The sequence below is a fragment of the Penicillium hispanicum genome (assembly GCF_028827665.1).
Source record: "Penicillium hispanicum strain IBT 35686 chromosome Unknown utg000001l_segment0_segment0, whole genome shotgun sequence".
NCBI lineage: Eukaryota > Fungi > Ascomycota > Eurotiomycetes > Eurotiales > Aspergillaceae > Penicillium > Penicillium hispanicum.
Window position 1 is genome coordinate 1,406,205 of NW_026623193.1, and position 12,428 is coordinate 1,418,632.

At 55.1% G+C, this 12,428-nt stretch overlaps 4 protein-coding genes across 4 annotated transcripts; 2 read left to right on the forward strand and 2 right to left on the reverse strand.

The window, feature by feature from the left end:
• Positions 1-1,450: 1,450 nt before the first annotated feature.
• N7459_000578 (uncharacterized protein) lies at positions 1,451-4,184 on the forward strand (the record flags this gene model as incomplete). The annotated part of the gene is made up of 2 exons (XM_056939763.1): positions 1,451-1,466; positions 1,786-4,184. 2 exons carry the CDS (start codon positions 1,451-1,453, stop codon positions 4,182-4,184), a joined length of 2,415 nt encoding a protein of 804 aa, XP_056804043.1.
• Positions 4,185-6,286: 2,102 nt separating this feature from the next.
• Positions 6,287-6,540, forward strand: N7459_000579 (uncharacterized protein; the record flags this gene model as incomplete). The annotated part of the gene is made up of 2 exons (XM_056939764.1): positions 6,287-6,380; positions 6,443-6,540. 2 exons carry the CDS (start codon positions 6,287-6,289, stop codon positions 6,538-6,540), a joined length of 192 nt encoding a protein of 63 aa, XP_056804044.1.
• Positions 6,541-7,293: 753 nt separating this feature from the next.
• N7459_000580 (LLM class flavin-dependent oxidoreductase) lies at positions 7,294-8,640 on the reverse strand (the record flags this gene model as incomplete). The annotated part of the gene is made up of 1 exon (XM_056939765.1): positions 7,294-8,640. The coding sequence occupies one exon, from the start codon at positions 8,638-8,640 to the stop codon at positions 7,294-7,296; it is 1,347 nt and encodes a 448-aa protein (XP_056804045.1).
• An 880-nt stretch (positions 8,641-9,520) lies between these two features.
• Positions 9,521-11,591, reverse strand: N7459_000581 (potassium channel family protein; the record flags this gene model as incomplete). Its single annotated transcript, XM_056939766.1, has 2 exons — positions 9,521-11,207; positions 11,263-11,591. Coding segments are annotated over 2 exons (2,016 nt in total), but the record flags the coding sequence as incomplete, so codon positions are not given.
• Between the last annotated feature and the right edge of the window lie 837 nt (positions 11,592-12,428).

Here is a 12,428-nt window from a genome sequence, read left to right on the forward strand (position 1 = left end):
CGATGCAACGGCACTCATGTCCCGCGAGTCTATCGAGGCTTGCGAAATGTCCGACATCGACGGTGGTCCTTGCATCAGCCGCTCGCGGATTGAGTCTAGACTGAACGATTGTTCGTTGTTTACTTTCTTCCAGAGTCGCGTTGTCTTTGTTTCCAGGGAGAGATGCACCGGGGGTCACTCACGCTCGGTCAATTTTCCTCTTTATCCCCAGGGGCTGCGCGAGGGGTCTTTCTATTCAATGCGGGATGCTCTGGGGAAGCCATAGCTCCCTCACTCCCGCTGGTGCATCAAGAACACCGCGTTCTGGGCCCTGGCGATTGCAACGTTGCCGGTATGTAGTGTGGGAAAGAGCCATCGATGTTTTGCCAGCGCAGGAGCGTCTCGGGGTTTCGAGGCAGCACAACCCTCGGGCTGTGTATAGATACTGTCGTCCATACACAAACCTGGGCCCCAACTCCAGGATCTCCGTCAGCTATGAGTAGACATGGATTTATTCATCCTTCCGGGTCGATCGCGGTGCGGGTCAATCTCTCTAGATGTGGGGAAAAGCAGTTCGTTCCATGAATTGCTCAACGAGCCGGCGCGAATTGAACCATTGGATCTGCTGGATCCGACCCGGCGTTTGGCAACGCACTTGCGTACCTGAGTGCTCCGGACGGTGATAGTCGGTTCCTTCTCTGTGGATAGTTCTTTGTCTCCGTGCAAGGCGTCGTCTAGCTCCAGCATCTCCCGCGCGGGCATCGCTCGAGTCTGGCCCCAAGTGGGGAGATCCCTCGGTATATATGTAGTGCGCGCTATCGATGCCCGACAGCCGTGCCAACGCATCGCTCGATATTGCAGTAGCTGTAAATCCCCTAGTCTCCAAGCCCAACCGTGGCACTTGACTGGGGGTAATGGAGATCGTCGAGGGCCCGGCGAGTGTCGGATCGTGGTTGCGATACACACTGGACAAGACCGATTCTCTCGTCTCTCGCCTCCCTCTTTCTTCCCAATCCTAGACGTCACTCTGGTTTTCACCATCTCCTGCCATCCCGCCTCTTGTGTCGTCCAGCGTCTGCTCCGATCATCCCCTGTGCGACCAATTCAGCCCGGTTGCAGGCCACTACTGTACTGGTGCTTTTTCCATCCCGACTGATCGCGCGACTGCCCGGCTTCCGATTTGGTCTCGAGATTCAGGGCTGGACGACGTAGCTGTCTCGATTCTTGAGGCACGAGATCTGCCGAGAGTCCTGAGGATTGTAGAGTGGCTAGCGTTGAGGGAATTGGGGGCAGTGACGTTGCGAGACGAGAGGGTGCTGGAGTGAGGCGGCATTCCTGCTCTCATCATCCGCCGGGAATTGCCTCGGCCACTCTCCCATTCCACAGCGTCAGCTCAATTCGCTGCTCTGCTGCTCATTGTTCCCTCGCGCTGATTTCATCCTCGACTGGTGCGGTTGAGCGTTGGCGCTTCATGATCCCCGAGACACGTTTGGTGTGCTGCCGCTGCAGCTGCGGCGACCCCAGCCATCCCAATTAACCAGCCACCACGATCTCGCCCCGACTCCCTTTTCCTCCCTTCAAACCTCAAATCCACCAAAAACCCCCGTCTGCATTTGTCTCTCGTGCTATTGACGGCATTGAGACAGTCATTCCTGTACAGCCTCTGCAGCTGTAGACTCGACAGGTCCTGAGTGATCGACACCCGCGATCGCGATCCTTGCGGAGCTCAGCGTCGCCAGCTTCAGTGACGCAACACTCGCCTCGCATTGTCGTCGAATCTTCTTCCGTCTCACTCGCACTTGCCAGAAGTGTCTCGCCACACTCGCAGAGCGTCTAACGAAGTCCACGACGTATACGACCCATCTACGCTTACGACCTTTGCGCGGCAACGCCAGCAGCCTTCTGCTCACCGTCCTTCATCCTCTCAATCAGCCGAATACCGACCCTCCTCGGCCAGTGATTCCCAGCGTCCGCTGCGCCGAGTTCGCCGCCAGTCGGAGGTTCGTCAATTGCCTCATCGTCGAGCGTTCTCCCTTGACGCCTCCGGAAGACCGCCGCCACAACCCCAACCGGCGCATTCGATCCCTGCCTTCGCACAACCAGCACCAGACAGTGGCATTGCGGCCTTACGCCCGGCGCTCTCAGAAGCACAGACGGACGAGAACGGATCCACCGTCGACGACCCGTATCAACTTCTAAATACCTCGTACTGGCCGTGGAGAACCACCGGCGTCTCCTCCCGCACCGCGTCGGCCATCCTCTTCACCCTCGAAGAGGCCCTCCGCCGACCAATTCCTTTCACCGTCGACTGGCAGGAAGTGAATGCTTCTATGTCCGATATGGTAGGCGTTGCTGGTCCCGCCGGGCCTGTTGGCAACGTCCGCACCCAGAATGGTGCCTCGCGGGCCACTCAAGGTCCTCCGCCGACCTCGTCACAGCCACCTAGCGGCGTGCGGACACCGACGGATATCATGAGGCAGCGCCGAGATCGCGAGGCGCGGCGAAAAGCCGAGCAAGAGGCTCGGGAGAGGGAACAGGAGGAACTGGAAAGACAGCAATTGGAGCAAGAGCAAGCCCAAGCCCAAGCCCGACAGTATGCTGCTGGCGTTGCTGGCGACACAGCTCCACAACGGCGCGCGCGAGCTCCGCGAGCGTCTGGCTCCATGGAAGTGCCTCCCAGTTCCATGCCCGCATCCGCGCCGTCATTCCGCCCTCCCCCAGGCCCCGTACCAAGCGCGGGGGGGCAGGCGCATCAGATGCCACCTGGTGGAGTGGATATCCCTAGTCGATCACGACCAGAACCCTCCTTAGGTCAGCCACCATTGGGTGGTGCAGCAGGGCCGCAAAATACTCGCGCGCAGAGTGCGGCTGCAGCGGGGGCTGGCGGCCAAACTGGAACCAGTGAATTCTCCAAGCCAGCTCAAACCCAAGCCCCTCCAACCAGCCAGCCTGGCCCTTCGCAGACATTGCAACAGCCTCGCCGTGCTGCCTTCCCGCACGCATTCGAGCGATGGGAGACCCTGTCATCCCATTGGGAGGGTCTTACGAGCTATTGGATCCGCAAGCTTGAGCAGAACAATGATGACCTGGAGAAGGATCCTCTAAGCCAGCAATTGGCTCGACAGATTACAGATTTGTCTGCTGCCGGTGCGAACCTGTTTCATGCCGTGGTGGAACTGCAGCGTTTGCGCGCGTCTTCTGAGCGCAAGTTCCAGCGTTGGTTTTTCGACACTCGCTCCGAGCAGGAACGGGCAAAGGAAGTCCAGGCAGACCTGGACCGCCAGCTGAAAGCTGAGCGCCAGGGTCGCGCGGATGCCTTTGCCGCCGCCCAGACCGCTGAAAAGGATAAGACTCGCGCCGAGGATCTGCTTCGGGAGATGCGCCGCGAGCTTCAGATCTCCAAGGAGGAAGCACGCCGTGCGTGGGAGGAGCTTGGTCGCCGGGAACAAGAAGAGCGCGAGCGCACCAACTCCCTGCGCAATGGCGAGCCCACTCTTGTTGGTGGCGTGCAGGTTGTGCCGATGGTCCAAGGCCTTCCGAATCGCCATAACACGCGGCCGCCAACCCGGGAAGGCCCATACCCCGGCGGCCCAACAGCCACATCGATGGGTACTGAGTTCCAAAGCAAGCCTGCAGAGCCAGCCGTGAGCACACAATACTACGCAGACGGCACCCCCATGTCACCAACAGGCTCTGATCCGTTCGTGGAGAACAAGAAGCCCCAACCGGCAGACCCAGCTACCAGCCAATCCCATTACGGTGGCCAGTTCTACGAGCACGGCAACACGGGAGGCGCATACCCCGGCGCCCAGACATCCGAGCCCGACGACCGCTCTTACGTGGGCAGCAGTGAAGCCGGCGACGAGGAGTACGCCCAGTACCAGCGCGACCCACAGGGCCACCAGTATGCGTATCCAGCACCTCTGTCCGAAACAAGCGACGAGTATGGTCCCTCCCCCGAAGATGAGCACCACTATGTCCCCGACAGTGCTTACTCGGCTGCCACCACCTCGGCGCCTCTGCACGCACCGTACCCGCCGACCACCGCGGACTACAGCGGCTCGGGATGGGGCGTCGGGACTGGCTGGGACTCCGTCACGCCCCGCCACCGACATCCCACACGCCTGAGCGACGTCCTTGAGGAAGATGAACCAAGCCGCACGAGTCCGAGCCGTGCTAGCCAGGCGAGTCGCAGCATGCACTAAGTCTGCCATTTCATCTTGAGGCGGGGGAGGGGAGTCTTGATCAGCCAAACGGTGCATGCGATGTCTTTTCCGTCTGGCACGGACGGATCCATGGGGCTTGGGTGTATTGTGTTGTCTTGAAGCGAATCCTATACTCTGCATCATGAATCGCAACGTGGTGCTGCGTACATAGAGAAAAGGGGACGTGTGTTGATGTCGTTTCTTCCGCATTTTTCGTGAGCGTCTCATCCCAGTTGATTCCAAGTGGATCTATTTTTGCCTGTTTCCGTATTTCTACATCTCCCACTCGTCAGTCGGGCGTTTTCTATTTCTTATGTCTGTGATTAGTCTTCTCTTCAATGGTGATAATGGTGATAATGGTAATTGCCAATTCGCTCTTATAGGCTATGGGGAATCGCTAGAGCTATTGGCTCTGTTCTTTCATCGTAGGTGGATAGAGCTGAATATCGCTCCGTGCTATTATTGTCCTCCCCTTTCGCCCAGTTGTGGGTCGCTGTCCATTCCCATGGGGAAGGAGGGCCGAGCCACGACGATCGGTCGGCGACGTCGGAAGAAGCCTTGTCCTTATTTTTCCCATGCGTCGCCAAGGTCCGAGGTTGCCCTACTAGAGTCACTGCCAGCTCGCGTGGCGGACTGTTGTAGCTCACTGTATCAGGAAGTCCACGCGACGGCTCCACAAGGTAGTATCGGGTGTCTGCGCTGAATCAGTATAGTCCAATCAGAGTATAGTTTCTACCTTGATTGTAAAATCCAAAAGCCGAGTCAAGCAAGGTCTTTCGAATAGATAACACATCCTTCAAGGCTGTCAGAGCTGAAATGCGCAGTAGTTACTCCTACCTAGGTACTCCATGCTGTATAGATCCGGGGTAAGCCCTCCGATATATAATTCCCGTAAATGGAGTCAGCCATGGAATCTGGATATCGGCAAGCTTAACTTGTCCGCCTCTATATATAATAATATACGATGGAAGACAATTTTCACTAATCAATAATGATCTGCACGAAGCCGGTTCGGCCCCAATGCCTTACTCGCGTCCAGACGAGGCTGGCTAGTTGAATCCTGTCACCGCGTTATCAAATGTATCTTGGCCACCTCTGAATACATTCACGGGACGAGTCCCACACGGATTGATAATATTCGGGGCGAGAAGCAGTCGAACGTAGAGCATCGTTTCCATAACAAAATATGTAGGTATCAGCGGAGACTTCAATTGAGAGGACAGCCGATCTTCGTCCATCGAGAAAGAGTAAGTACAATACGCACGACCTGAGGGTACAAATATGAGCTTGCTCGTCCGGAACTCCCTTACCATCAAGCCGATTCTCATCCACAATCAATCTCCTCCTCGAACCCCAATCTCTATTCGCAATGAAGTTCCTCAGCCTTGCCCTTATCACTGCCTTGGCGGCCTTCGCTAGTGCCGCGGTCCTTGACCAGCCCGTTGCGAGAGACTGTTTGGCAGGTATGTAATGCTCGCGCACCGGTTGGAAGCTATGCTAATATATCATTCGCCTCAGACGGTGCATCGTGCAGCTCATCCACTGACTGCTGCTCCTATGAGTGCCTGTCTGGCGTCTGCAATATCAGGTACTAAGCTCGACACTGGTATTTGTATATGGAGATTGGGAACAATTGGTCGGACTGAACACCAGGGTCCTCGTGTATTCTTCAACTTCCAGTACATATTCTGTTCCTGGATATCACCGGAATCAGATATATCACTCCTATATCCACTGATGATAACAGCCCCATAGCCGCTCGGTGTTTACAGTACAATACGTAGCTCTATCAAGGCCCCCACGTAAGGATGAGCCCCCCTGATAGATCCAACAAGGCAGGCCTATACAGTGACTAACTACATATTGCTCTCTGATTGTATATCATCAAACCACATCTCGGCTGGCCCCATTCGGGTTATGCTCCCCGAGCAATGGGGGCTGCGATGATCCATCCTTTCAGAGCTCCCTAGATAATCAAGAGCCACCACTTAAATAGGAGCTCCCTCCTCAACATCAAGCTACCCTCTCAAGCTACCAAAGTTCTTCCTACCCCAATACTCCGCTTTCTACGTCTCCAAATTTCCTCCTCTCAGCCTTCCACAATGAAGTTCCTTTCCATCGCCCTGATGGCCACGCTGGCCGCCCTCGCCAATGCTGCAGTCTTGGACCACCCGCTGGAAAAGAGATGTGTGCAAGGTGCGTGATAAGATATCTGCGCAACGCTCAATCGAGTGAGTACTAACATGCGTCCCGCATAGACTATGGAGAATGCAGTACCGCCGACGACTGCTGCACCTCCGGAGCCCAGTGCGTGAGATTTGAGACCGAGTTCCGTTACTGCGAGCCGACATCGTGAAGATCGGTTGGAGCGCTATGATTCTCGTGGGAGATGAGTATCGTCATTGGGGATCGGTCTGGACAGCGAGAGTTTTTTTTTTGCATGTATATATAATACCAACACTCGTTGCTTGAAGAGCTAGACTCAAGACTTCCTGGAATGGGACCGTTCTTCATCATCAACAGAGCCTGTAGGCTCACAGTATCAATGGGATGTAGGAACCCGACACGACTGTTCTCTTTCTCAGCAGGTATCTATCTCAGCCCAGGAACTTCAAGAATCATCAAATCTGGCTTCGTCGCCGGGGCTCTGCTTCCATGATCGGCAGAGGGTCAGCCCCAAGATCCCCGGACGCAGCCCCATTTCGAGACGGGGGCCAGCAAAGCTTCAACATCTGGTCTGGGAAGGGACTCGTTGAGTAAACATGGGGCTATCTTTCAAGATGTGCTTATACATGCAGGAACAATCCTGAGAATCCTGTGGGCACTAATAGCTAAAGCTCCACAGCTCGACGATGGGGCGATTTCTCGCCAACATCTTCGTTTGTCTCGGAATTTAGTTAAGAATGCGTAAACAATACGCGGCGGCTGCTCGTGCCTTTCCTTGGGTGGTCAATCAAAGATCTAGGTCCTATTTCCATGGAAGAGGAACTTATTGAGTAGAAAACAGCCATAACATGATTTGTTGGCTAGGACGGTGGACCATGCAGCAGCCGACGGCAACGGGCCGACCCATTTGATATCCTGGGCACCGCGTCCTTCTATATAACAATCACGATGCATCGTTGAAGAATCGATTCGCGGGCCTCGGTAGCGCAAAGTGCTCGCGCAGTGTCGAGCCCGTATAATCCTCGCGGAACAAGCCTCTCCGCTGCAGTTCTGGGATGAGTCGGTCGGTGACTTCCTCCAGCCCCTGAGGCAAGAAGGGAAAAGTGCAGGTAAAGCCATCCGAGGCCTCTTCTCGCAGCCACGTCTCCATCTCGTCTGCGATCTCACTGGGCGAGCCGAGAAACGCCAGCCCTGAAAACCCACCGTATCGCTGCGCAAGCTGGCGAATCGTCAGCCCTTCCGACCTGGCCAGTCTTTCAACGCTCTCCCTGCTGGTCTTGCTCGCATTGGTCTCTGGTAGGTCAGTCGGCAGTGGCCCGTCTGGGTCAAAGCCACTCGCATCGGCTCCGAGGGCAATCGACAACGACGCGATGGCACTGTCGTAATGCACCAAGCTGTCCAGCTGGAGTCGCTTCGCTTGCGCGTCCTGCTTACTGTCCCCCACGATGATCAGCGCTGCCGGGAGGATCTTCAGGTGGTCTCTCCGTCTCCCAGCCTTCTCCACTCGCCCCTTGATATCCGCGTACAGCGCCTTGGCCGCCTCGAGATCCTTGGGGCTGCAAAACACCACCTCGGCCGTCTCCGCTGCTAACTGGCGACCCGGCTCGCTTTGCCCGGCCTGCACGATCACCGGCCATCCCTGCGGCGGCCGTGCAATGTTGAGCGGCCCTCGCACCTTTAGCTCATCGCCAGAATGGTCCAGCACATGCAGCTTCGCCGGGTCGAAATATTGCCCCGTCTCGACCTCGCGGGTAAACGCATCGTCGGCAAAGCTGTCCCATAACCCGGTCACTACATCATAGAACTCCCGCGCCCGCTTGTATCGATCCCCGTGAGCCATATGCTCATCGAAGCCGAAGTTGTGGCTGGATTCCGGATTCCCCGTCGTTACGATATTCCACGCCGCGCGCCCGCCGCTCAGATGGTCCAAGCTGGCGAAGCGCCGGGCAACATGATACGGCGCGTCGTACGTCGTGCTCGCGGTCGCCGCGAGCCCAATCCGCTCCGTCACGGCGGAGAGAGCGGACAGCAGGGTGAACGGCTCGAATGAGGTAACCGTGTGGCTCCGCTTGAGGGCCTCGACGGGCATGTTCAACACAGCCAGGTGATCGGCCATGAAGAAGGCGTCGAATTTGGCGGCCTCGAGCTTCTGCGCAAAGTGCGCGATGTGTTTAAAGTTGAAGTTCGCATCCGGGTACGAGCCCGGGTAACGCCAGGCTCCTGTGTGCAATGACACAGGCCGCATAAAGGCAGTTAGGTGCAGTTGACGAGGACTTTGTGATTCGGTCATATTGAGTCCGATGATCGCCTTGACGATCCGAGTTCTGGTCGATAATTAATCTGGGCAGCTCTTGTTGCTGGTGGGTTTTGAGATGTGCGATATGACCGTGATTATATTCCCCGGCTGCCCGCACTGCGGTCGTTCTGGTATTTATAAGCCTATTTCTAAGCTTGAGGTGTTGAGGGTATGGCGTGCTTTGCACATGGTTCTTGCGCAAGCAGTTCCCGCGGGGCGTGAGATACAAGATCAACTGAGAACAGCTGTCGCAAAGCCACAAACCAGAGTTGCCGAGCCTGAAAAGAGGCAAGTTGCATGGACTGTCTTTTGCGGCTCTATACATGAATTCTAGTGCAGTGTGACTAACTGTTGTCCTGGATCTATTGGCATCATTTGCGTCTGTTCAGAAACGATACTGCCAATGGTAAATGAGAGCGCCTGCACATACGTGTAGCCAACTGCACCCATAGGCCTAGGATTAGTTTTTCACCTTTGGCTGCTTTCGTGCTGTGTTGCTTTCTCTCGGCCCATGGATATCATTCCCAATCGTAGACTCGACGCCGTGTCTGCGTTTGAGACTCTGCCTGTACACAGAGAAATGCGAGGAAAAAGAATGTGCAGCATCACGAAACAATAGATGTTCCAAATGCCATGCGTTGAATCCCCATCAGATGTCGGGGAGTATCGACTCGAGTGCTGCAACAGGCGATGGAAACTACAATTGGGAATCGAAGTCCGATGAAAAGCGACCAACGCTGTGGACCAATTAGCACTTCTCCGTGAGGATAGAATAGGTGAATATCAGATACAGAAACCACACAAGCATGGAAAGCCCGGGGCTTGAAACTACTCACATCCCGCTTTCCAAGAACAATTTGGATCAATCATACCCTTGACCGTCGCCCTCTTCCGCCTCCTCGCTGAGCCTAGGCGAATGATAATCCCGACTCGCCTGTCGCAATTCCCTCTCAAGGGCGTCTGTGAGCGCCTCGAGAAGCCACTCCACCTCGCTCTTCCGCCCGAGCAATGGGTTTCTCTTGTCGATCCAACTCCATTCCTGGAACATCCGTTCCCTCTCCTCGTCCCCCTGGGTATCGCCCGCGCTCTCCGAAATAGGTCTGTGTTTTCCAGAGATCAAGGCGAGGTAGTATTCCCATTCGAGATAATCGAATTCCTTGGCGAGGTTGTTGGAGGCGTAGGCCATCAATTTGCGGATCTCTCGGAAGAGCAGGTAGTGGTAGTGGTGGATGTTCTCGGCGGCGATGTCGCCTCGCTGGCGGGCCGATTCTTCTCTCTTATGCTCCTCCGCTTCCATGGCACCCCGGACTTGAGTGTTTGCCTGCTCGACATCATCAACCTTGTCCTCGAGAATGTCTTGCGTGCCGTTCTTCTCGCCTGTGGTTTCTTGCAGCCATTTCTCGGCCCAGGAGACGTGGAAGACATCCTTGATGCGATCCAGGAAGGATTCATCACCGGGAAGAATAGTCAGTTCGCCAAGGAAGATGGTTAAATCGCGGACGAAGCGGATAAGCGTGTCACCAATGTTGGAGATGAGGATTGTGATGGTGGGCACAGCAAGCAGGGACCAAAAGACAAAGAACGACTTGCCCAAGCTGCTGACAGGGTAAAGGTCACCGTATCCAATTGTGAGAAGGGTCGTATAGGCAAAGTAAAGTGCTTGGAAGTAAGACCAGTGACGGTGATCCTCAGAGCGCCAAAACACCACAGCGCCAATCAACCACATCGCCATCCATAGAGCGAGGGAGAGAAGGAGTGAGAGCCACTTGTTCTGTACCGTTGACAGTTGCCGGATCCGCCGCATGGTGATAAACTCTCTCTTCTGTCGTTCACGATCGCTGATCTCGTTCTCGTCTTCGCCGCCGCTTCCCAAATGTGGTACCAAGCCTCGGAGATGGTCATGGTCCGACAAGGCTTCTTTCACAAGTAGCCTGCGAGTGTAGGCTGTCAAGACATCTTCCATTTTTTGTCGACCGTGCTCTAGCATCAACGTCCGGATGGAGGAAATGATAAGACCCAGAATAACAATGCCACCGACGGCGTACGGGAAGAGCAGACCCCGACCAAGATGTGTCGTGGGCACAAAATTACCAATCCCGATCGTCAGCAATGTGTAGTCCGCCCAATACACAGCATCCAGGAATCGCCACCCCTCTATTTTTGCATAGACCGCCGATCCCCCAAGCAGGTAGATGCAGAGGACGATCGTCTGCAGCATCAGAGTCCGTTGGCTGGTAGTCAATTTGTACTCGCGGTGGTAGTGCTTTTTAAACGCTCCGTATGCGGTCATGACAAGCAGACTTGCGATGATGAAGTATAGACCTGCAGCGAATGCAGCGTAGAAATATCCTTGCGTGTAAACGCGATCCGCGTTGTCCGGTTCATACATGAGCACGCCGAATGCGATTAGTATCCCCATCATCAGCGCCGACGATACATACCATCCAATAATGATAACCGGCTGTGCGAATTCGAAGCGGATTCGGCGCGCCATGTTCAAGGAGAGGGCGAGGTTAGCGATGAGTGCAAGAACAAGCGAAATGGCATTGATTATAATGACCCTGTACGCGGGTTATTTCGCGACACCGTATTCAACGCATATCTTCTCGAGTGTACCATTTGGGATCGGGAATATCTTTCTCTCCCCCACCGCTAAGCAGTTCCATGCGCCAGACTTGCGACAACGAGCAAATACTAAAAGCGCTGGCCATTGGCCCGAATGTTCCCTGGAAGACAGTCAGACGGGATCTTGAGTCTTCGGCCATTGTACCAACCGCTGCCAAGGGGTATGCGGTACTTGCAAGCCACCATCTTGCCGGTAATGGGTGATGAGTTTCCCGCTGCCGTTCTTGTTGGTCTTGGCCATGGTTTTCACGTCCACTCGTCTCTTGATCAAGAGCGTCAGCCCCGTCGGCAATGGCACTGTCGAGACCAGGGCCGTTCATCGTCGTGAGTGGAGCTACAATCCGTCACAGATGCTGGGACGGCGTCGCTAAACAACACCCGGACACGGCGCTCGCAGCTGGGCCAGAGCTGCATCGTATTAACCGAAACAGAACCAGGACAGGTGGAGAAACCGTGCACTGGGCTCAAGATTAGTGGCGCTCGCTGGAATCAAGCTTTGTGGCAGGCACAGCCGTCATGATCGGCAGGGCGAGGAAATCCACGACTGGGCAGAACATGGCAGATCCGCATGTGCGACGTCATCTCACGTGGGCCGAGGATAGAAGGTTAGTAATAGACCCATGGATCACAACGCAACGACTGCACAGGAACGATCAATGGATAGGGCGATCAGGATAATATCAAAGTAAGGAATGAGAAATCAAGAATGTTATGTAGAATTCAGGGTATGTTTTAAGTCACAGGGCTACCCACAAGGAGCAAATATCGCAGTGAAAGTTGGGAGAAAGGAGTAGGTAGGAGGGAAATCGCACCAAGTGCTTTTAATCCGGAACAAGAAGCCAAAGGACGGGTGTCTATACATCACGTCCGAGCACTGCTGTACAGTAGAGTTCTGCAAGGATCATCTTGAAACAAGAGCAGTGGAGCCAGCTTCCGCTTTCTCGGCACCAGAGTCATGAAGCGGATACGCAAGGTCAAGCGAAGGACAGACGATGTCACCGAGCAGAAAAGAAAAATAAGAGAAAGCCGCGCCAGGAAATCAAAGACGCCCAAAACTCCGCTCTCCAATATGACCTGCATCGCCATTATGCCGAGGAGAAAATCACAAGTCGTTCAGAGGTAGTCGGGGAAATTACAAGGGGTATCGCAGATATCAA